At 47.7% G+C, this 25,770-nt stretch overlaps 1 protein-coding gene across 1 annotated transcript in view; it reads left to right on the top strand.

Annotated features, from left to right (window-relative positions):
* The first annotated feature begins 423 nt into the window (after nt 1-423).
* LOC138527328 (transcription factor E2F5-like) overlaps nt 424-25,770 on the top strand; it is a 315,036-nt gene continuing 289,689 nt past the window's right edge. The window contains exon 1 of the mRNA XM_069638381.1: nt 424-511. Coding sequence (XP_069494482.1) covers nt 460-511 — 52 coding nt within the window. The 5' untranslated portion in view covers nt 424-459. The remainder of the gene's footprint in view (nt 512-25,770) is intronic.

Here is a 25,770-nt window from a genome sequence, read left to right on the forward strand (position 1 = left end):
AAGAGGTTTGTTTTTCTTCTATAGTTCTCCTCTTGGGTGCTGGCCATTGTTGGGATGTGGTGAAGGCTCCTGGGTCATCTGTTGCCATGTTGCTGTTCTTTGTTGGGCTCTGGTCCAGGTTTGCTTGGCTGCTCCCAATGGTATCCTGGGAGTCATGGTTCTGAAAAAGAAAAGAACAGAGTGATCTTAACATTTGTGACTCTGGGCGGGGTGGATGTGGGGCTAGTGGGGGGGGGGTTCAGGGAAACAGGTCCACCCAACTTCCACTTCACATATCTGGGGCATGACTGTTTCTGATTTCGTTTTTTAGGGAGCTTCCTGCCCCAGGATGAGAACGGTCCTTACAAATGGGCTATTTGCTATATACATTTGTAATCTGATAACCTATTAATCTTTTGTTCTATCCTTTTACCACAGTATTTTCTGACCGTTTCTTCATAAGATCTTCCTTGACAAGTGATGCTTACATGTTCATATGTCACACCTGAGGATATCTACAATTGCTTTGACGGTAACTGTTTTTAAAACTACTATTTTGAATGCTTAGCAGTAAAGTGCAATCTATCTAAATGCATTCTGAGGCTGTCTGAGAAGATCTTAGTAAAGACCTGGTTTCTATGATTCTAGGTGCTACCCATATTCTAGAACTAGAGAAAACGGCTATGCCCACATAAGCAGTCTTTGGGACCTGTTGGGAAAGAGATAGGGTCCCCCCCTGCTGCCACCCCAGGCGATACTGAACAACTAGATGCTAATAGAGCACACCCAGGGGGCAGGGGGCAGGGTGGTGCACACACAGGGGGACGTGCGATCACCTTAGTGCATGCATTACAAGCTGTATGGTAGATGCAGGTGTGAACGCCATTTTAGCAAGTGACAACCATCTTGGAGGATAGGCCCAAGTGCAACGAACAGAGTGAACACCACTCCCACCCTGGCCGGCTCTGAGAGACCCACAACTTCCTCCATTGTTCGCACCCTGGGAATAATATGGCCTGCAAGGTCATGAGAAGGGAGCAGAGCGCCTCTTGGCAGCACCATACCACCAAGCAGATAGCAAGGCCCCCCTGCCCCAGCCCATCCCCTTATGAGAAATACAGCTCTGCCATACTTTCATCCCATGACCCCCGCATGCCATTGCACCACCCTGGCTGGCTGACCTCTTTCCTCTCTGGTAGACCCTCCCAGGTCCAACTTGGGTCCTTTCTATCATCTATCTCCCTCTACCTGTGGTGTTCCCCAGGGGTCTAACCTCTCATACCTGGCAACTCTTGCCCACTGCATTGCCATTCTATGCTCATTTTCAGTGCTACGCTGACGACACTCAACTCATTTTCAGGTTGCCATCGGCCATCTTCTCTCCCTCTCATATCTGAGTGCCCAACTGCCATTCTAGATTGGTTGCCGCCAATAATCTTTGTCTGAATGCCAGCAAGACAGAGATCTTCCTCATTGGCACACCTTCACCGTCCTTTCCCCTCACTTTCTGGCCGGCCTCACTTAGCCCTCCTCTTACCCCCACCTGCGAGGCTAAGAACCTCTGGGTCATCTTTGACTCCACACTTTCCTACACCGCCCACATCTCTGAATAGTCAAACTTCCTACTGCACCTCCTCAGAGGTACTCTGCCTTTCCTCTACTTCCCCCCAGAAGCTCACTGTCACCCAAGCTCTGGTTCTCTATAGGTTGGACTATTATAACAGCCTTTTTCTAAATCTACCTGCCTCTACTCTCCGCCCTCTGCAACTAATCCAGAACAGGACTGCGAGACTTGTCTTTGGCCTCTTATTTCTACAGCTCTGAAATCTCTCCATTGGCTCCCAGTGGATGCAAGGATTCCATTTAAAACCCTCTGCATTTTCCGCAAGCGCTTTCTGGGGCATGGGTCCAAAATACCTTCAGATCCCTCCGCAAATGCCTCCCCTCTCAAGCTCTTCGCTCCTCTAACTCCCTCAGGGTCAGTCTTTTTTCAAAGAAACGAGCTGGGGGTAGATCTGTCTTAGGCTGGGGCCTCCCTCTGGAACAGCCTCCCTGCCACTCTAAAACTTGAGGAGAACCATCTCCAGTTCTGGAAGCACCTTGCACCTCAAGACCTTCCTCTTTTCTTCTGCCTTCGCTCCCCCTCTTCCCTGCTGATCTGCTCTCTTGGCACTGTGCACCTGGCCACCCTCTGTCCTCTGGGCCTAGGCGCCTGCTCACCCTCCAGCACTGCCTCCAGGCCACCCCTTGCACTGGGGTCTGTAACTGTACCCATACAGTCCCCCGTTTTCTTCATGCACTTATCAGACCTACCCTGTCTGCTGCCTTAAACCCAGCACTTGCCACTTGCTGAGTGCACTACCACTGTGTGTTGCCTTTAGTATTTAACTGTTTCTCATTTGCTCTGCACTTTCCACTTCTGCCCCTCTCCCATGCACTTGCGGTTCTCAATGTCTCTGGGCCTAGTAAGATCGTTGTTTTGTTCTCCCCTGTTCCCCTCCCTTGCTTTGTCGCGCTCTGAAACACTTGTCTACGAGCGCGATCGAAATAAAATATCAATTCAATTCACCCTGACCATAAAACTTTGGCACTCCTCGATCTATCACTAAGATCAGAAGGCAAGACCATCGCACCTTGTTAGGGGGAAATCTCCAGAATGGCTAATTTCCCTTACCTACTGAGTCCCTCAGCAGCTTTGCTGGATTTCTAAGATTTATTTTTTTCACCTGGTAAGATTGTAAGCCTATTTTCCCACTCTTACATGTGTTTTGCTGTGTGTAACATTTTCTTGTGTTCATAGACTGTGGAGCCTCACCTACTCCACAGGCATCATCTTTTTACTGTGTGTTACACAGCATCTTCAGTGCAGAAACACAGGGTTGTCTTTTTCAGACTTCCCAACTGAAAATCCATTTTCTGGGACTTGCGGTCTCCCAGAAACATGTAAAGTTGCCATTGACTTTATTCTTTTTAAAATCACAGACTCAGTACAAATGATCTTACATAGAGTTCTGGAAAGGGTTAATAGCTATCCCTTTTTGTCTGTTTCTCATGGAACATTGTTTTGTTCCCTATTTTTCCTACCACATTTATTTTAAATAGCCTTGGTATTATTTTAGGCTATTTTAGTAGCCTCGAACTTAAACCCGCTGGACCATATAGGTTTTTATACGGTTCCGGCTGGGTTTATTCGCCATTTCTTTTTGTAAAAGTCTTTCTTGTGTTTGGTTCCTATGTTCACCGTCTTTTCACGGGCTTCTACACAGAAGCCCTCCTTAGGCGCTTGTATGTCTGGGGGGGGCAGGATGTGAGGGAGGTGTTTAGGACTTGGAGACCCATGTCGCACTCTGAACTGATTGGCTGTGGTGACTGTCCCGGCGGGACAGCCACCCTGCTCTGTGATTGACAGCCAGGCTGTGTGAATGGGGGGGGAAACTGCATAAAAAGCAGGTCTCTGGGGCTGAGAAGGCAGAGTCGCCACTGGATCGAGGGAACTGAAGAGAAGCTGACAGAAAAGGACTTCTACCACGACTGAACCTCCCGGTGAAGCCCTTCTGTGGGTCCGAATTCTCCTAACTTCGACGACAGGGAAGATCTGCAAGGAATCTTTTCCCCATGAGCTGGTGGGACCAACCTGTTTGCCAAAATACAAGCCAGGCCTCCCTCCTCTGGTCCAATTTGCTGTGCACAGCTGCAGTGAACCGGATAGACAGGAGGAACGGACCCTGCTTGGGTTTTAAGGAGCGCACCTTTTATTTGTTGCTTTGCTCCGCTGCTGGTTTCTTCCCTGGGCAGTGCAGGACTCTCCAGTCTTCCACCTTGTCAGTCTGACTGTCGCTTCAGGAACCGTGAGCCTGCAGGACCTGCCAGGAACGTCTGCCTCAGCTACAGCATTTTTCTGCTCTAAAGGTACTGTGCTAACCTGGTTGTTCGTTTCGTCCCACCGCAGTGAAAGTGTGTGAAATCTTTCGCCAATCCGAGGGCTTGTCCTTCTCTATTCTTTAAAGTAACTTTTCATCCGACCAAGTTTGTTCTGAACTCTTGGTAAATAATTAACTGCGAACTACCCTGAACTGTGTGATCCTCTGCAAAGACTTTGGTCCATTGAATTTGGCCCTGGCCTCTTGATTTGATTTCCTCACTGTAGTTCCTTTTTATAGATTGCCCTTACTTGTTGGTGCTGCTCAACTTCTGTCTAACTTTGTTTTTCCCTCCCTTTTTATTGCTGGAGTGCCATTTTGCTCACACTTCATTGTGAGCCTAACTTGTCCAGAATCTATTGGGTGTGGTGTAGTGTATTAGAATCGTGATTGTTCAACTGCTTGATAATAGTGAAATGTTTAACTGATGTGTAAATAAATGAATATTCTTTTACTCAGAAACCTTGAGTCAGTGTTTGTTTGAACCCTAGTAATTGCTGACCTTTGTAACTATTGATACTGCTCACTTTACTCTTGAGATGTCTGGCTGCTCAGCCATCGCTACTGCGTAGTACAGGCTTGTTACTTGCAGTCTTAATTGTGTGTGGTGTTTACCGCATATAATTCTGCCTAACACGCCTTCAGGAATGGGTTGCGTGATTTGTGCAGCGAGGTGCAGGGTGAAATCAGAATTGTAGCCTAAAACTAAGGTGGAGGACTTTGGGGGTTGCTGATCTGTCTGCGACTGAGTGACGTGTGTATGAGTTAGTGTGACCTTGGCTCTTCCCCGTGCCCATCCGTGTATCTGCCAGGAGAATTGTTACAATCAGAAAAATTACATTGTGTGTCAGAGTAGCTAATTAATTGTTGGCTCCGCTCACCGCGGATGACGAACCCAGCAGCACCCATGTGAAAGAAGATGGACTTATGACAATGGACAAATGTCCTGGCATCCCATATGGAGCAGGCCCTAAAGTTATAGGCCTCTGACAAACTGCATTGTAGACTTGTACTAAATGTCACTAGTGACACTGTTTGTGCTTCTAATGTGCCGCACAGGCCAATGGACCTCAGAATATTCTGCAGCAGAGTTCTTTGCTGATGCATTCCTATTTTTATTGAAATACATACTTGCTATCCTTGCAATAGTGTCTTGGGCCTTTTTCCCTAGTGGCTGTATTTCTTTCTGGTGTGAGCGTACTGGGGCGTGCCTTCATTTAGTGATGCCAGCGACCCCTGCACTGACTGAGTCTTCCAGGCTGCTTCTCCTGAGGGGCTGCACCCACCTGCAGTGGCCAGTCCCAAACACGTAACTCCCAGAGGTTTGCAGGAGCCATCTTTGCAGAATTCCTCTCTGTTCTTTGAAGTGGGCGTGGCTCTGGAGAGAGGGCAGGCCGGTGTTGGAAAGCCGTGACGGAGCAGTTCGGGTGAACACACTTATGTGGGTATACCCTTGCAAGGGATAACGAGTAAGGGAAAGGTATATGGGAAAAGAGTGTGGGTTGTGAGCACGTGGAGAACGCGGTTGGATGTATAGCCTCAGTGTGTTTTCGTGTTTATTATTTTATTTTTAAGGAGTATATTGCGGAAAAGGAAACTGGAATATAGGGAGCCTCCCCAGGTGTAACAGAAGAACAAATAGGAGCCCTGCATAATTAGTGGGTCCAGGAACAGTAGTGGTTGTTGTTTTTAGTTTATTTTTGTGTTTTGATCATGTAAGGTGGAGGACCAAGGAGGGGCATTGTGTACATAAGTGTGTTTTGGTTGTGTAGTGCAAGAGTGGGGGTTTTTGAGGGGAAGTAACAAGGGCCGACAGGGATGGGAGAACAGCAAATAAATGTTTTGGTTGTGATTTTTGTGACTACATTCATAGCAGCGAAAATACAAGTGCAAACTTTTGCAGACCAAGAAGGACGTATGCAAGATGATTGAGGACAAGGAAGACTCTGATGAGGGAGGCGCACGGAACACCCACAAAGGGGTCCAGCAAGCAGAGGTGGTTGGGACACAGAGCACAAAGGGGTATATCCATTGGCAGCACTCCCAGCGACTGGGTACAGTAACCAGACCTATGTGTCCACCCAAGGAACGGTCCTGCCGCCCTCATATACCCCATTTCAGCCATAACCATACCATACTGCTCGACCATCTCTGTGAAAACCTGGGTATCCCTGATCAAGCTCTGGCCTGGCTGACCTCTTTCCTCTCAGGTCAACCCTCCCAGGTCCTACTTGGGTCCTTCCTTTCATCCATCTTCCTCTCTACCTGTGGTATTTCCCAGAGGTCTAACCTCTTGCCCTGGCTTTTCAACCAATATCTGGCAACTCTCGCCCACTGCATTGCCACTTTCTGCTCGAATTTCCAGTGCTACGCTGACGACACTCAACTCATTTTCAGGCTGCTCTCTGCCACCTCCTCTCCCTCTCTCATCGCCTAACTGACATTCAAGATTGGTGCGCTGCCAATGGTTTTTGTCTGAATGCCAGCAAGACTGAGATCATCCTCATCGGCACACCTTCACCATCCTTTCCCCTCACTCTCTGGCCAGCCTTCCTTGGCCCTCCTCCTACCCCCACCTGCGAGGCTAAGAACCTCAGGGTCATCTTTGACTCCACCCTTTCCTTCTCCGCCCAAATCTCTGAGGTCTCTAAAAAGTCACATTTCCTGCTGCACCTTCTCAGAGGTACTCTGCCTTTCCTCTCCTTCCCCCAGAAGCTCATGGTATCCCGAGCTCGGGTTCTCTCTAGCTTGGACTATTGAAACAGCCTCTTTCTAAATAAACCTGCCTCTATCCTCCACCCTCTGCAACTAATCCAGAACAGGACTGTGAGACTTGTCCTTGGCCTCAAGCCCTGGGATCGTATCTCTCCAGCTCTGAAATCTCTCCCTTGGCTCCCAGTGGATGCAAGGATTAAATTCAAAACCCTCTGCTTTGTCCACAAGGCTTTCTGGGGCCTGGGTGCAAAATACCTTCAGCTATCCCTCTGCATATGTCTCCCTTCTCGAGCTCTTCGCTCCTCTACCTTCAACTCCCTCGGGGTCAGTGGTTTTTCAAAGAAATGAGCTGGGGGTAGATCTGTCTTCGGCTGGGGCCTCCCTCTGGAACAGCCTGCCTGCCACTCTAAAACTTGAGGAGAACCATCTCCGGTTCCAGAAACACCTCAAGACCTTCCTCTTTTCTTCTGCCTTTGCTCCCCCTCTCCCCTGCTGATCTGTTCTCTCTTGGCACCGTGCACCTGGCCACCTTCTGTCCTCCGGGCCAGGTACCTGCTCACCCTGCCACCCTCCCGCACTGCCTCCGGGCCACCCCTTGCACTGGGGCCTGTATCTGTACCCATACAGCCCCCCCTTTTTCTTCCTGAATTTATCAGACCTACCCTGTCTGCTGCCTTAAACCTAGCACTTGTAAATTGCTGGCTGCACTACCACTGTTTGTTGCCTTTATTATTTATTGTTATTTATCTGTTTCTCCTTTGCTTCGCACTTTCCACTTCTCCCCCCTTCCATGCACGTTTCCCCTCCCCCTCTCCCATGCACTTGTGCGTTCTCAATGTCACTGGTCCTAGTGAGATCGCTGTTTTGTTTTCCCCTGTTTCCCTCCCTTGCCTTGTCGCGCTCTGAAACACTTGTGTACGAGCGCGATAGAAATAAAATATCAATATGAATAGCAACCGCTCCAGAAGGAATTAGGAGAGGAGCTAGAGAACGCAAGCAGAGATCGAGCGACTGAACAGTACAGAGTGAGGTGAAAGGGAGTGGCCTAGACAAGTAGAGGGTGGGGAATAGTTTGTTTTAAATTAGATAGCACAGCAATAAAGGATGTGATTATAGAGAAGAGGACAAGGGTACGGAACAGTAATATCTGACAGAGCCTTGGGTAGAGACCAAGGAGAGGATGGGTGGAGAGAAAGTGCAACAAGCGCTACAAATAACACCCAGAGTGGAAGGTTTTTAGGCCGAGTGAGTAAGGCGGTTTGGCCGGATGGCACTAGCAAGGAAAAAGGGAAGTGTGGGAGGAAAGAAAGGGGGGAAAAGATGGGCTTCCAGATGCGTTTGATGGACAGAGGCGTGGGTAACGTGGGCGCAGATGGACCAGAACAATTTGATCAAAGCACTCCTGCCATTAACGGGGCAGAGTAATGGATTTTCGTGTTTGAAAACAGAGCGCGGGTGTAGCCCTTGCTGTGGGTCATATGAAAAGTTTTAGTGGCAATAGTGGGGGGGATAAGGCTGGAGATGAGCAGGATACCCCAGAGTAAGGTTGGACGACAATGCGCACAACGGTGCACTGTTAAACATCGGATCACAGGTGTGGGACATGCTTCAGCGCACATACCCTTACAACCCAGACCTGCAGTCGATTATGCAAAACACTATGGGCGATGACGAAGACCCTGCACAGTTCATTATTAAGGTTCAGGAGATGTTGAGACGGGGGACCATTGGGATCAATCAGTTCCCCTTTTCTATTTTGTTATCAAAAGGGGTTTACCAAAGGAGGTCCAGAAGGCACTAGACAAAATTGTTGGCATTGAAGTGAAAGGGGTGGGGGGGCGGAAATACAGAGTAGTAATTCACCACTGCAAACGAATAAAAGAACGTGAGAAAGAAATGGCGCAGCAGTTGCAGGCTAATGAGGGGACATTAGTACACAGGAAGCTCGCTAAGATAGTTGTAGAAGGGGCGGTGTAAACACTTGCACAGACTGAAGCGACAGAGTGCGCTGGGGACTGCAGATGTCCCAATAGCTGCATTTTGGCCAGGAGGACAAGGGCAGTGGGGAGGAAGACGGCAGTATCCCACCGAGGAGTGGCAGCGAGGACGTCGACAGCGTAGGTGGGGAGGGTTCAGAGGAAGAGGGGCCTTAAAGGAATGGGTCAGAGTGGCGGGTATGGGTTCTTCAATGTTGGAACTTCGGGTAGCGGTGACACTTCAAGAGTGCAGAAGTAGGCCTGAGCTTGGGTAAAAGTTGCCTCCCAACATCATAGAATAAACAGCCACCTCCGAGAAGGACCTCCATGCCCTATGAAATACACCAAGCATATACACCGCTCTCACCCCAGGAGCATACCCTCAGAAAATAGTACACACAGCAGCAGCATTACCCACAACAAGTGATGCCCCAGCACGGAAATGGAAACATGCACACAGACCGCAAAGTGCCTAGTGGCACCATAGTGCCGTACAGAGGGGTGAGTGATGAGAAACAATCCTTAAAAGTTCCCCAGTTCGAACACTTACCCAGACTTGGACAGCCCACAGATGGGGCTTGCGTGCCCAGTCCTAGCTATGACAGTTCACCGTGATGAGGAACCCTTCGTGGGTGCAGAGATGGGAAACGAACACTTCATTTTTATGGTCTACACGGGTGCCATGAAATCATGCATCAGTGAGTGAGACTTCCTGCTATCGGGCCACACACTTGACATGCAGGAATTATCTGGCACAGTCGCCATGGTTCCATACTCTAAAGAGGTTGACATAAAAATAGGGGGAAAGGTGAAAGTTCACCAGTGAACTAGTTGGGTAGGGATCTGCTCAGCAAGTTCAACATAACGATATAATTCAGTGTATTTTATATAGCGCCTTAAGCCAAGGCACTGTGCAGTGATTGTGTCAGGATTTGCTGCAGGTGATCCCGCTTCTTGGTCTCTTCCCTCCACCTCCTCCTCACCTGAAGTCTCAGAGTCCTCTGTTTGTACCAATCTCTTCTGCCACAGAGCCTTTTTTTTTTTTTTTTTTTGTAAGGGGATATGGTCTACCTGGGAAGGAAGCCACCCTGACCTTAAGACTGAGAGGTCTAGGAGGGGCCCCTCTTCCGAAGCAAACAATGAGGTGAAAAAGCCTGTGGGCACAAAGAACCCCTCTCTGGGCTATGTTGGGTTCGGTTTCCAGAGGCTGTCTGGTATTCGAGCAGATGGAATCTCAGGAGGCACCAGGGCAAAGTCACCGAAGTGGATGAGGGTCCCAAAACTAGTGAACAGGTGATGGAATGGATGACCCACACAGAACCACATAAGCAAAAAAAGACCACGGCACTGAATAGAGGAGAAAAGAAAGGAGAGGAAAATACAAGGAGGGATACAATGCTAAACAGCAGAAAGAAAAGGGAAAAATAACTAACTGGTAAGTGAGGGGCCAAGGGGTAGCAAGAGGAAAAAGGGGGAGGAGGCAGGAAGGAGGCACTGAATCGACCTCTGGAAAGAAAGAAAAGAACGCAGCGAAGGCACAGCCGAGCAAGGAAAACTCCAGCAGCGTATCACCCGAAGCCTGACACGTAAGGGTTGCAACGTGCAGGCTTCCGGGTTCGGTGTATGGAAAAGGCTTCTTGCGGCCGTACGGCAGCGAGAGCTAGACCGTCACCGAAAGAAGCGTGGAGAGCGTGCTGAAGCATGCAATGGCCGCTCAGGCGCCACCTTTTCCATACACGCCAAGGTCTACGGCGTGCGACAGATTCATAAACAGTACAATTAAAATGAGTAGCAATAAAAATAAAATCTGTCATTTTAACCAGATTGAAGGAAATGGAACTTCAGCGACTTGTGAAATAAAGAATAGACAAAAACAGAATAAAGAGAATAAGGGAGAGCATTCCATATAGGGGAGCTAAGAGGGCAAAGGACCGAAAGCGAGCCTGATCACAAGAAGGATGTGGAGCCACGAGAACAAATTAAGAGTGAAGGGATCGAGAAGGATTATAAAAAGAGAATAGTCGGTTGCAAGACCAGAGAGAGAGCATTAAAAACAAGGCAAGGAAAGTTCAATTTAAATTGATAGTGGAAATATAGCCAGCCAAGAGTAGACGGAGAAGAAGAAATGGACTCGCAAAAAGAAAGATGATTAAAAGCATTAAAAACTGATATCCGAGGTGCAAGATGAGTAAGCGGAAGACCAAAGAGCTGTGGAACAATAAGAGTCGAGAAAAGATCCAAGAAGTTTTGTAGCTTTGAAAAGTCACCTTGGCGACCTTTACGATTGTGTAAATGAAAGCGGCAGGCGCGCAAAGACAGATAAATGTGGTAAGTAAAAGATGAGGCAGAATCCAGGTGAAGCCCCAAACTGCGAGCGCTAAGGGATACAGAGCTGGGATGGAGGGAACGAAACCAACGGGGGGGAGATGGGAAGGGGGGGAAGAGTGTTGGCAGGGAAGAAGAGAACTTCAGTTTTGGCAGTGTTAAGTGTAAGATAGCGAATCGACATCCATTATTTAATAGCTGATAGACAAGCGGAAAGTTTATAGTGACTATCAGAAGAAAGGAAAAATACAGAAAAAGCAGAGTATCATGAGCGTAACAATGGTTTGATAAATCAAACAAATAACCACAGCAAGAGGGGAAGTGTAAAGAGAAAACTAAAACTGACCCAGAACAGACCCTTGAGACACCATAAGCAAGGGGGTAAGTGTCAGATGTTTTAACGGCCCAAGAAACCAAAAGTGTTTGGGACAGGTTGTTAAGATGGATTTCTGAACTCTGACCTGGAGGGGCAGAGGTTCAGCAGGCCAACCCAGTTTCTTGGAACAGGGTGACCTCTGGACAAGCCAGACCAATCAGGGTAACTATGGCAGGCGGTCAAGACTAATTCTCAAGAGGGGTGAGGTTGACTGAAAGACCTCAATGAGCACACAAAGTAAGGACACTTACAAATTACTCCAGACAGGTGTTATATTAAAAATATAGACACATTTATTACAAGGCCTTTGTAATATAGACCATACCAAAGAATCACAATAATACTGAAGTAAACCAACACATCACAATCAACATGATATATATACAAGACCAGAGGGGTCTAACGGATTAAGAAGCACGAAATATGTAGACCACCTAGATGGGGAGGAAAACGGGCAGTGCAAGTAATCTTTAGACCCAGTTCCACATCAAGAATACACCTAAGAGGCAGTCCAAGCCCTACGAAGAGAGGAGCCTTATGCTCAATAGTACATGCACGCGCTTGTGCCAATGGACAAAATAGGGTCTCTTCAAGGTTCGCTAGCAGCTCAGGAAGGTGGATAAGGTCGATGAAGAACAAGTCCCCTCTATTCAAGCAGGACCTCCACTTGCGGGCAGAGGCAGGTTGAGAGTGCGGGATAGAGTCGCTATTTCGCAATAGCAGTGGAAAGGAAACGGGCCCTCGGGGGCCACTTCGTTCGTAACAATGGGCTCCTGCGCTAGCGGCTACTGGTTGGGGTACGGACTACTCACCAGTCCTCAATGCAGGCAGACCCAGACTTCGCCAGTACAGTCCACTTTGCTCGCAGGTTCGAATGCGACAATCGGGACGTCTCAACACTGTGTAGTTTCCACGGTAGCAGGTCTCGGGGTCAAGGGGGTCTCAAGTGCAGCGAACTTGCACAGATCGTTGCCACAGCAGTGCCACATGGTAACCGCGTTTACTCCAGTCCGGGCGCACTCGTTTCACTTCAGACCTGGGAATGCCAAGTGTACGAAATTCGATGTGAGGGTGCCGTGGACACCGAGCAAGCAGTATACCAAGTTTCGAGGGCTTCCTCGAAACCGCAGCAGTGACAGAGCAAACATCCTGCGTAAGCTGGTCAGACCACTGGTTGGCCCAGGGACACTTCCGAAGAGGCTTACTTGAAGGGTTTGATGAAGGTGCCGAGAATAGTTGGTCCCACTATTCCAATGGGTCAAAGCGCCTTCGCAGACCTTCTAGGACGATCAGATGCAGAGGGGTCTCGCAGGAAGACAGCGGGCTCAGGGTGCCAAACCTTCCAGCGGGTCACCAGCGGTTCCTCGACTCGGCTTCTTGTTGCAGGATACTTGGCTCCTTATCCTTTGTTCGTGTGAACTCAGGAGATCGACATGGTAGTGGTGTTTTCGGCCTCCTCTTATCCAAAGTTCCCTTCGCGCCAAAACGGAGAGGACCCAATGGGAGATCTGCTCACACTCACTCCATACATGGACCAATCACGGACCACGGTGGTCCCAGGCATTCAGGACACTCAAGACTCTCTGGCACCCAGGATGTGTATTGGGAACAGACATCCCAGCCTACATCCTGGAGGCACACACAAGGCATGCAGAAGCCTGCAGAAGCTGTGGGGTTTCGCGGGAAAGTGCATGACCAAATAAGGACTGACCGGGGTCGGCTCGACATGGGGAGGGTGAAGGGGCAAGATGGCTAACGGACAGGACGTAGAACCTCGTGGCATGGCCATATTGGAGCCAGGCCACCTATTTGTGCCAAACGCGGTAAGCGCGGATAAAATGGCAAGAAAGGGTTCAAAATATGAGATAAACGGTAGCTGCCACCAGTCCCGTCCGTGACACATCTGCACAGTTCATAAAAAGTCCAGCGAGAGTTTCTAGGGCCTTTGGAATGACTAGAGACCCAAGGGTGCGGTAAAGAATGTTACATTGCACTCTTGTTACGTGTTGCACAAAAGCTGCAACATGAGGAAAGGACTAAGGGAAACGAAGTCTCCCAGTACTGTCCGTCTTAAGGGCATGTCAGTTTCCCCATAAGAAGTGAGCGAAAGCCCAGAGGAGTGCGGCTGAGGGCTGCGCTTCTCTGGCAGAGGTTAGATCAGGGTGTAGAACGGCAGCAAAAAGTTTGGGGGTTGACACATGGAGGAAAATTACATTTGAATATGAAATCTTTCCTAACACAGGTATGACCAGAACCACAAAAGAACAGAACCAGAAAAACCAAAGGGGAGAGAGGTCAGAAGGGAGTGATAACTGTGTCGAAAGCAGCTGAACGGTTCTACACAATAAGAAGCAATGAGTGTTTAGAGTAGTGTTGAGTGAGTACTGAGTTCAGAACAAAAATCCGTTTCAGTAGTGTGACCGGGACGAAAGCCTGACTGAAAAAACGGGAGAATACAAGAATTGGAGACAAAAGTGGAATACTGGAGGAATGCTTGAAGGATAAAGGAAAGGTTGACGTCAAAAGCAGAATATTAAAGAAGATAAGAAACCAGTGATGGATAAACATTAAGAATGAGTGCAGAAGGAACAGGATCAGTAGGAGAAGCAGTTAGATGAGCTTTAGCCAATAGTAGAGAAGTCTCTTCATTGGTGATAGATTTGCAACGGGAAATGGAAACAAAGATCTGAGATGGAAAATATAGGTGAAGATGGGGAAACTGCGGCTTCAATATGAGGACAATGGCATAGTTTGCGCAACGCCAGGGATGTGTGCCATCAGCGCAATGTTGATTATTCATGCAATGGGAGGAGAGGTGGTGGTTTGTAGTATTACTATAGATCCAGATATGTCTGTGTATGGAATCACTGTGCTTGTGGAGGTGGTGCATCAGATTGGCAAAGGGTGTTGGCGAATGCCCACAGACTTTATTTTTTGCCCTGTTGTGTCCCCTGAAATGGCGACAGGCACAATACAGTCCCTAGATTTAAAAGGACTGGTGGTTTTAGCAGAAAGGATTGTTGTGCGAGTGGCATACAGTACTTTGCATTGACCCTACGATACCGCTGAAGGTTGTGATTGATGCAGAATTGTTCGAAGACCGGTCAGATGACAGAGAAATTGTACCAGCAATATGTTTACCCAGTGAAATAATTTACAGTACAGAGTTCAGGGTCCCATGATGGCCCCACCCCAGTTGGTTGGGGCAGATTTGGGGCAAGTGCCTGAGAAGCTATGGACCACAAACCCCAATGACGCAAGGCTCCTACAGGGAGTGACCCCAGTACATATCACATTGCAACTGGGAGCAATACTACCCTGAGTGAAGCAATACCCACTTTAGGGAGGCAGAAGAGGCAATTAAGGACACCATCAGTGCACTATTCAATCAAGGGATAATTGTACCATCTCCCTCCCCGTGCAACACGGCTATCTACCCTGTAAAAAAAGGTAACTGGGGGCAATTGGAGAATTATTCAGGATTTGCGCCCCTAAATGATATTGTACAGCAGAAATGTACTGTAGTTCCCAACCCTGTCGCGATCTTGTGCATCATCCCCAAGAAGGCTGCCCATTTTTCGGTGGTTGACCTCGAACCTATTCTTTTCCATGCCATTGCACCGAGACTCGCAGTACCTCTCTGTCTTAACTTATGGGGCTATGAGGTTCGAACATACAAGATTACCCCAGGGGTACTGTGAGAGCCCCTGTATCCTTAACAGAATACTACATGCAGATTTAGGCAACATTCAAGAGCCCAGATCGATCATCCAGTATGTAGACTGTATTACAATCTTGCAGCTGCTGGTTCACAAGGGGTACATGGTTGACAAAGCAAAACTGCAATACTGTCTCCAAGTGGTTTTATATCTAGGGCAGTTGATGGCGGCACATGGCAAGCGAATAATACCTGTCTGAGCTGCCTGCATGTGTGCCAGCCCACGACAGAAGAGATGCAAAAGTTCCTAGGGTTGTGCAATTACTGTAGGGCATGGATCCTTAATTACGCAGCATACACAAGGCCACTCTTGCAGAGCCTCGGAGGCACAATAAAACTGATAAAACTGCATGGACTGAAGAGCTATTACAGAATTTTAACGAACTCAAAAAAGGTGTTCTAATCTGCACTGTGTTGGCGACCCCCAAACTATATTCAGGAATTTTACTTGTTCTCCCGCTCCAACAACCTGCTCATGACTGCCGTGTTGACACAAAAAATCAGTCAGCCACAAGCCATTGTCCTATTACAGTGGCGTGTTAGACTGTTACGCTCACCTGGTATCCATGGGGACGCCACCCAGCCCTGGTTGGTTGATTTGCCCTCTCGAACCCTCTCCCGGTCCCTTTGTTTGTTTGTTTGTTTATTTATATTGCGCACCAGACCCAAGGGTATTCGGGCACGAAGGCAGAAAGAGGGTTGTTCAACTTGGGTTACATGTTACAAATAAACAGGGGTACAGCTACGGTTACAATGCTGTAGACATGTAGTGTCAAAAAATCACAGAAGTATGTACAGTGAGTTAACAAGAATGCAGATGTGACGGATAAATAGAGCAGAGCAAATATACAAAATATACATGAGATCCCAAATGACAGTAGGGCGAAGTTAGGCATTATGATGTTTTAGCCATTGGATCAGATTGGATCTGAATTGCTGGTAAGGGAGATCTTCCCTTAGAGCAGTTGGAAGGGAGTTCCACAGTTGTGCCGCTTTAACAGCAAAGCTGCTCCTGCCAGATTTAGTAAGTTTGAATCTGGGTACTAACAAAAGGTTAGATTTAGCTTTTCGTAAGGGGCGAGAGGCTGTTTGTCTGGTGAATCTGTCTAAAAGGTATTGCGGGGCTGCATGGTTGAGGCATTTGTGTGTAAGGGAGGCTGTTTTGAGGAGGATTTTCTTTAGTGGAAAGCCAGTTGGTAGATCTCCTAAGGTGTGATATGTGGGCATTTTTAGGGAAGTTTAGAGCGGCTCTCAGTGCATTATTTTGAAGTGTATGAATTTTGGAGGTGATGTATTTGTTACTGCCTATGTAGAGGGCGTTGCAGTAATCTAGTTTGGACAGGATTAATGCCCTTGCTAGAATGACGCAATTATTAGGTGAGAGGAAGGGCTTGGCTGCTCTAATTAGCTTGCAGGTGTAGGAGGTGGCTGAAGCCATGGCATTCACTTGTTTACCAAAGGTAAGTGTGGAGTCTATATAAAAACCGAGGGTTTTAACTACTTTGGCTACAGTAATGATGTTATTGTCAATTATGAAGGAGTCATAGTTGGGGCCCAGTTTTTTGATGTTGGAAGAAGTGCCTAGAATGAGGAGTTTGCTTTTGTCATCATTCAGGCATAGACCGTGGGCGGCCATCCATGCCTAGATGATGAGGTAGACTCTATTCACAAAGGCCAAATCCTTGGCATAATCTCCCGTCAACGGGATGAGGATCTGTGTATCGTCTGCATAGTTGGTGTAGGTGATACCAAGACCGTCTAGATCATCGAAAAGGGGATTTGTGAAGATATTGTAGAGGGTGGGAGATGCGCAGGATCCTTGGGATACGCCGCAAGTAATGGGTGCGGGGTCAGCAGCTGCTAGAGGAGAGGAGGCTCGCATTGTCCTGTTATCTAAGACTGGATCCATGCGACTGCTTCCTGGGAGAAGCAGGCTGCCGTGACCAGATGATTGCATAGTATTGCATGGTCTACCAGATCGAATGTGGCAGAGAGGTCAAGGAGTAGTAATTGTGAAGTTGTGCCTTTATCTCTTAGTGTGTCTATTTGTGCCTTAAGGTCTAGGAGTGCAGTCTCGGTGCCCTGCTGTGGTCTGAAGCCGGACTGTCGGACTCCTAGGAGGTGGTTTAGTTCCAGGTGGTGCTGAATTTGTTGGTAAGCTACTTTGTCGAGGATTTTCAGTAGGAACGGCACAGTGGTTATGGGGCGGTAATTGGTTGGGATGGAGGGGTCCAAGGTTTGATTTTTGAGGAGGGGGAGGACCCAGGAATGTTTCAGGTTGCTTGGTATGGTTCCTGATGTGAAAGAGGTATTTATGTTTAGTAATAAAGGGTGAGAGTTCACGGGCGGCGTCGTTTATGATTTGGGCTGGACATGGGTCGCCCTGGCAATTAGAGGGTGAGGATGACTTTCTCGACTTCTTTGGTGGAGACTTTGCAAAAGTAGAAGGGGGGGTGGTGTCCAGAGGTTTCAGAGTCGGTAATGGGTTAGTGGTAGTCTTGGAGGAGGGGGCCTATGTTAACAGTGTTTGGGGCAGTTATGGATGCTTTTTCGTTGTTGATCTTCGCCTGACGCATTATTTTGTTGGCAAGGGCATTTTGTATGCCTGTGGACCAGTTCTTGTCCTTGAGGCAGGAGTTGGGCTCTTGGGTGCGGGATTCTACTTCCTTCCGGATGGCGAACAATTCTTTTGTGTTGGATTTGGCTTGAGTGATACAGGTGTTATAGGAGGTTTGTTTCGCTAAGATTTATTTTTTGTAGAGGGTGGCTAATTTCTTCATGTTTTTGTTTGTGTCTGAGGGGTCTGATCTCCAGGTTTTTTCGCTTAGGCGTTTCTTTTGTCTGATGTCTTTCAGTAAGGGTGTGAACCAGGTATTTAGGTGTTGGCGGGGTTTGCTCTTCCTAATTTTCAATGCGATAGTGTCCAGAGAGGCGAGCATCACTTCACTGTATTTTTCTACCATGGAGGCTGGGTCAGACTGATCTGAAATGGAATTTAAGTTGGGGAGAATGAGGGGGATAAGATTTTCAGGGGTTATATTTGTTTTGTTTCTAGTGGGTGCAGTGGGGGCTAGGGTACTGTTATTCATAGGTGTGGTGGCTTCTAAGGTAAAGGATACCATGTAGTGGTCAGAACATAGCTGAGGCATTATAGAGGTGATAGTAGTTGGGCAGTAATGTTCGGCAATCCAGTCGAGGGTCCTTCCTTTGATATGTGTGGGATCTGTGATCTTTTGGGAGAATCCTAGTTCCTCCAGGGTGTTGTTAATTTGTATGGCATTGGGGTCACGTGGGCCATTGAATTCAAGGTTGAAGTTGCCTAGGATGAGGCTTTGAGTGGAGTTTTTTAAATTGTCAGATAATAGGTTTGTGAGGTCTTCCTCAAAGGAGCCTATGGGGCCTGGTGGTTGATAAATCAGGTGGATAATGGTTTGATTGTTGGCAATGGTGAGTTTAGAGGTGAGGGATTTGCAGGAATTGGTTTTATAGGGTGAGGAGAGTCCTAGGGTTAGGTTGTTTTTGACAATTATAGCCAGTCCGCCGCCTCTAGATGTGGTGCGATCCATGCGTAAGAGTGTAGTTGTCTGGGATGGCTAACATAATGGCTGGTCCTGCTGCGGGATGGAGCCAGGATTCTGTGATGACCAAGAAATCCAAGTTCTCATTTTGGATTGTGTCCGCTATTTCGCTGGCATGGGCTACCATAGAGCGGGCGTTTAATAAGGCACCTTTTATTCCAGGTAGGGCGGGTGGGGCAGACAGCGGTTGGGCTTTGTGTTGGCATTTAGGGAAGGGGGAATCTCTAAAGATTTGACTGTTGATTTGTAGTCGGTGTTGGTTATATGTAATGGATTGTTGGTGGTAAGCAGGGTGTGCTTGTTGTGATTAGAGGCTGGTTGGGCATTGGCTAAAGGGTCATAAATTCTTGGAAGTCTGGCGCGGAGTCTAAGGTTGCGCTGTTGGGGGCTGCATGGTTTTATGGCCATGTTGGTTTGCCATGATGTAGCTGATTCTGTGGTTGAACTAGGTTCATGTTGTGAAGGGTGGTCATCCAATTGTGGCCAATGGTGGTCAAGTGGAGGATGGTTCTGAGTAGAACTGTGTAGAGTAGTGGTAGATACATAATAGTGGGCTAGTGTAGGTCAAGGAACCTAAGCGCACATTACTAAAACAGGCACGCTAGATGCAATTTTGCAGGGTGCAGGAAGCGGGCAAGAATAGGTGGGCTGGAGGCTAGTGGGCAGATACAGGCACTTGCAAGCCAGTTACTAAAATAGGCAGGGGTGAGTGTGATAGCAAGTACATATGCGATTGAGCAAAAGGGGTTCATCTGGATTCAGAGTTCGCGCAATGGTTAGGGATGCATGTGTAAGCAGACACGGTTGAGCGGGGGGGGGGGGTTCACCTAGATGCAGGATTCAGAATTCACGCTATGGCTAAGAATGCATGTGAAAGCAGATAGTTGAGCAGGGTGTTCACCTAGGTTTAGAGGTTACGCTAAGCTACAGGAGGCATAGTTCAAATTAGGGCAAAATGTGCAAACAGGGTTCACCTAGATTCAGAATTCAAATTAGGGCAAAAATGAAAGGCCTCTGCTTAAAGATGGGTCTGCAATATAGGAGAGCTGGACTCAATGCCAGATTCTTTGTTTTCCTTCCTCCCTCTTGGTCCTTCTCCTCACTTTAATATTGTAAAAGGTGGATTCTCTGTCCTGCTCCTCGTGGCAGGGGCACGTAGATGTGGGGGGCAAGCAGCGACCAAGTTACTTCACTGGTGCAAGCCCCCTGTGGGAATCCAGGCCTGCTGCGACTCCGTAGGTTTGCTGCTTTACATTTAGTCTTTATATTCAGTTCTTATGTTCCTCTTAGTTCGAATAATGTCTTGCTTCTTTCCTTTTAGGTATGGAAAGGTATTTTGGTGTTGTCATGCAGTTTGAAGATGAGCATGGGCCGGTAGGTGAAAGCGTGGTGTGCGCAATGCTGTCCGGTGAGTAATGCGCGGCGCTGTTTCGCCTTTTATAGTGCTAACCTGTGTCTTTTCTCTCCTTTCAGGTCGCGATGTTACTCGCCGAGCGCTGTGATGTTCCAGCAATGATACTGACCAGGAGATGACTACCCAGGTAAGAATTGTGTGGCTTTCTTAGTTCGGGAGGAAACGTGAGTAAACGTTTACTAATGCTGTTTTTCTTTCTCCTTTTTCCAGGTTATGGTATTCCAGGATGCATGCAGTGCTGGATGATGGAGTTCGTACCTTCAGGTGAGTCCAACTGAAGTCGGCGATGGATTAAAGACAGGATACTATTCCAGGTAAGTTTCATAGTATTCTTTCTCTCTTCAGGTCCTTGGTTTCAGGTAAGCAGGCATCAAAGAACTGGACACAGTGAGCGTTACGCTGCCCACAGCAGAATAACACGAAGCGCGTTCTGCTGTTTGGGTGTGGTTTAAATAGTCTCAGGTAAAGTCGTCCAGGTAAAATAGTCCCAGGCCTGCCACACCCAAAGTAGTCCAGGTAAAGTAATCCCAGGCCTGCCACACTCAAAAGACTAGACCGCATAGCTCAGTTCCTTGTAACTGAGCTATGTGTGTGCCTCCATGTTAGCTGAACCCCCCCCAAGTTAAATAGTCCCATTCTAATGTTGGTCTTCATGATGGTTGAGCCTGGCGCCAAAGGCGCCAGGACTGACTCCAAGAGTCTTGGATAAGGTTTTAAGGCCTTTGACCTGGCCCTAACTGGAAGGCTGACTTGCCAGGGAGGGCCAGGGTTAAGGGTCGTGACATAGACTTCGTGGTGCAAGGGTAGTTCGCTTGCAAACAGTCACTTGCAGCTGGGGGTTTTTCTATTGAAAAGAGCTGCACTATTGTTATGGGATGTTCAATTATCCTTTCCATGGAACATGCCGTCTTTGCCTTCCTAGAAAGGTCGAAATTTACCCTGACTACTCAGAATCTGCATAAAAGATCCTTCTCTCCAGCCCAAATATCCACATTGTACGGTGTACGACAGTGAACCCGGCAAGATTCATAAGTGTGCACTGATGAGGACTTAACCAGACACGACTGTATAACATGAGAGGGGGAGAGGATGGCATTCCCAAAGCAAAGGACAGAACACTCTAATGGGATAGCGGGGAAAGGTCCTCTTCGTTGATGGGTCAGCGACAATTGACCAGGACACAAGCCTCGGGCATACTGGTGCAGCGGTGGTGCTCCTAGTAGACGTTGAATACGAGACTTTAATCTTAAAAAGGCTACCCATGCGTTATTCTGCACAGGCGGCAGAACTCGTTGCAATCATTGAAGCACTGCAATCATCACAAGGGTGCCATGTGACAATTTTTTTGGATTCTGCATGCGTCACTACCACAGTGCACGCCGGTCTATCCAAATGGAAAAGGATGGGCTTCAGGAAGGTGGATGTGTCCAGAGTAAAGCATGCAGCGTTATTAGACAACTACATTTTTGCACTCTCCTAGCCCTCTGTAGCGGCGGTCGTTAAGTGCACCGCCCATACAAACACACAGACAATGAACGTATCTTTTGGGAACGCTGGCGCGGACACTGCAGCCAAAATAGCAGCATATCTCCCAGTATCAACTGTGGCAGAGTATGTCGTCGTGGTCCCTGACCAGCCGCCTGTCTCGTACAGTTCCCTGCCCACAGCACAATTTGAGTTAAAAGGAAGGGCCCCAGAAGAGAAAGTAATTTTGGATCATAAGGGGGTGCACCCAACTCAGACTGATTTATCGAGGCAGAAATGTACAGGAAAAGCAGTAATGCCTTTTCAACTGTTAATAGTATTTGATCAGCGCCATCACCACATTGCTGCTGACATTCAAGAGGATTGGTTCATTTCAAACACCCAGGAACACTTGACAAGTTTAGTGATTAGATGCCCCATGTGTCGGAGCTTCAGCACGGGCATGACCTTGTGGACACTGAGACACTCTGCCCCACCCCATTAGGCTGTTCCGCAAGTTGCATATCGACTAAGTTGATATGGACAAGAGGTGCAGCGGGCCGTGGCATCTGATCGTTGTCTGCCCCTTCTCATGTTGGGTGGAGGCGGGTCCTTGGGCATCCACATCTGGAAGCGAAATGCGCGGTCAAATTTCTTGTCTGCGAAGTGTTCCACCGATGGGGTGTGTGTGATGCGTTAAGGTCAGATAACGAGACACCCTTTTTTCAATTAGTTATTTAAGGAGATTCCTGCACCTTTTGGCATTAAACACCGGATGTGTATGATTTATCACCTCCAGGCCAACGAGGTTGTGGAGAGGAGCAACAGACTCCTCAAAAGTAAACTATCCAAGCTTTGCACAACATTGAAGAAAAATTGGGTGCATTGCTTACCCATGGCACAAATTAGTTTGCAAACACAGCCCTCATTTATCACCCCATGAGGCGGTAACTGGTCGCTGCATACACACGCCAATATCTGCAATTAGGAGAGCATCAGATGCACATACGCCAGCAACTATTCTAAACGACTATTTAACAACACTAACACGAGCCCTCAAATGCATTTCCCAACAGATCACACCTCTGCGATCAGACGTATCGGGCACCACAGCTGACTCTGCGACTGATTTTTCCCTGCCCACTCAACCGCTGCTACTAGGAGACCGTGTCTATGTACGACCCTTTGTCTGCAGGTGGAACAGCCCCAGATTCAATGGACTGTTTGAGGTAGTCTATTGCACTCCTCTGGCGGTAAACGTTAGGGGGCTCTGTTACTGGTTCCACATGTCCGACGTACGAAAGGCACCTTTGAACATTGCACCAGCACTTTAAAGACTGGTAGTGTACATCTACCTCATTTAACTTCACACTACCATATTGCCCCACCCACCCCAAACCCGTGCACTTGCACTGCTGTTTAACAAGAACATGGTTACGAATCAGGCACTTTTTGCCTCGGTCTCCATCACCCTTCCTTATTTCTTTACTTTTTTCTGTGCATACATTTTCCCTTTCAGATGGAACCAGCGCTCTCAAATCAATCATATGTTAGAAAAGATTAGTTAGTGTTATGTCTAGATTTTCGTATTCCTGTGTGCAATGCATTGTATAGCAGGTATATTTACTGTTTCAATGTTTGGTTTAGGGATTTATTTAGAGGTGCCCTTTTATATTAAAGGGACATGGGGGGGGGAGGGGTTGTGGGGGTAGAGAAGGACATTTTAATTTCACTGTAATTAGGTCAAATGTCCACTTGAACAAACCTAAACATCACGGAAGTTGGAGCTGACTCGTTTTGGTCGTTCAGAGCCAAGGTGAAGGCTCTGCGGCTCTGCTCACAACGCAGCAATGGTTTATCTGTCCTCTGTAAACTTAGTAAACTCCTTCATGCTGTAATTTTGTGTTATCCATAGACTCGGACCACTCTGTAACCCGGTCCATCATGTAATATTTGTGCTATCCATTGACTCGGACCACCTTGTAACCTGGTCCCCCATACTATTTATTGTATCTGTTACTGTCATCTGCTCTTTATTACATGTGCAACCTTTTGTAACCTTTGTTCTACGAGTCTAATGTGCCCAGTTACCCCAGGGTTCTAAACTTGCATGAAACTGAATATGCATTGTCCACAAGGCCCAACTTTATGCATCAACAGGTCCACAATTCTGAGCACTGTAAGACTCCACCCCCTCAAACTGGATTTTTCGAATATGTTGCTATGTCCGTACAGTTTTCCAAATTACACACTGCTTTTTATGAAACAAATCGTCCTGATATAAATAATGACGTTTTTAATGGTTATATAGGTGCCCTCAAACGCACAAAGAGACGAGCACGAAGGGCAAAGTATGATGCTCATCATGGGCTTGATCTGGACAACATAGAAGATGTGCATCACCCAGTAATGTTACATGCGCTCAGTGGGGATAAATAAAGTGAATGGTAGCTGTTATGCGTGTTAGCCGGGAGGATAGCTCAGGGGCAATGTGCTCGCCTTGGAAGCAAAACGACGCCCAGCAACACAGGGTCCATCCCCAGGTCCGTGCTTAGAAACCTCTGGGTATTAAGCGTGTTACAGTTAGTTGATGCTGCATATGACGGCGGCACCCATGGTCCTATTGCTACAGGAAGTACCAATTCTAGAGGCACAATACCTAGTACATCTTGCGCTATGTAGGCTCAGAGGCACTTTCTAGGAACACAATCTAAGACTCGAAGTTGTAGATCCAGATCGCCTGAAATGCAACAATCCAAAAAGCAACCAATGCCTAGAGAGAGACCCTACCTGGTGATACAAGGACTGCAATTAACAAATGGCGCAAACTGAGCTCCATGGCAGATAGTTGGAGGGTACAAAAAGGTTCTGGCAAGGATGGAAGCTGCATGTGCACCATTCTGGACTGAACAAATCACAAAACTAACCTGGATTGAAGCAATGGAGAAAGCATTAGAAGTGCACCGAGAAGAAACATATGAACTTTGCTTTTACAGTGCTGGAACCATACCTGTAGGGACCAATGAACATTGCAATAAAGCTGCTCATTCATGACCTCGAGAAAGGCATGGCTGCATGGAGGGGCTATTGTTCGCTGGCCACACTGCACTCAGCCCTGCTTGTAATCCCAGAAGTACACTTGCAAGGGGGGCCGACAGACTTTTTCCTCCACCACCTTTCCAACCACTGAAAAGGACGCAAGAAACCCGTTGCCAGTGCCAGAGTTCCACACTTTTCCAAGGAAAGAATAAGGCAGAATGCTGTGGCGTAAGAAAAGAGCCAAATATCTATCCAAGGACTTGTCAAACTTGCTAGAGGTAATACCACATGAATACTGTCTCTTCACTAAAGCAGAGACCTTTTTGGGGGGGGGGACATATATTGGAATTTTGTTGCTAGTTACACTGTGGGGGAGTTTAATATAGGATTAATGAAAAGTGGGAATGTTTTGGAGGAGAGGTTCTTCCCACCCCTTTAGCCGATACCGAACAAGAGCTACACGCTAATGGAGCACATCCAAGGAGCCGGGGGGAGTGGGTTGCACACATAGAGAGGTGCATAAACACCTTAGTGCATACATTATAAGCTATATGGTAGATGTGGGTGTGAATGCCATTTTGGCAAGTGGCAGCCATCTTAGAGGGGTAGGCCCAAGCACAGCCATCAGTATTTTGTGCGTTAGGATTAGGTGCCGTGAATGAGCGCAAACACCACCCCCACTCTAGCCGGCTCTGAGAGATCCACAACCACCTCTATTGTTCAGCAAGTTACAGGCCCTCATGCCCTGGGAAGAATGTGGCCTGCAAGGTCATGAGAAGGGAGCCGAGCGCCTCTTCGCATCACCATCCACAGAGCAGATCGCAAGGCCCTCATGCCCCCAACCATCCCCACATGGGAAATACAGCTCTGCCATACTTTGATCCAATGACCCCTGCATGCCACAGCACCACCTGGACCACCCATAAAACATTTGCACTCCTTGATCGAACACTAAGACCAGAAGGCAAGCCTATCACACCTTCAGGAATGGGTTACGTGATTTGTGCAGCGAGGTGCAGGGTTGAATCAGAATTATAGCCTAAAACTAAGGTGGAGAACCTTGGGGAGGGGGGGGGGACAAAGGGGGTTGCTGGTCTGTCTGGGAGCGAGTGAAGTGTGTATGAGTTAGTGTGACCGCGGCTCTCCCTCGAGCCCATCCATATATCTGCCAGGTGCATTGTTACAATCTTTATTTATTTATTTTGTGTTCTAGTTTAACGTAAACTTTACAGATATAAAATAATATAATATAACATAAATTCTATT

Source organism: Ambystoma mexicanum, chromosome 14, assembly GCF_040938575.1.
Source record: "Ambystoma mexicanum isolate Mex_15411 chromosome 14, UKY_AmexF1_1, whole genome shotgun sequence".
Classification (NCBI taxonomy): Eukaryota; Metazoa; Chordata; class Amphibia; order Caudata; family Ambystomatidae; genus Ambystoma; species Ambystoma mexicanum.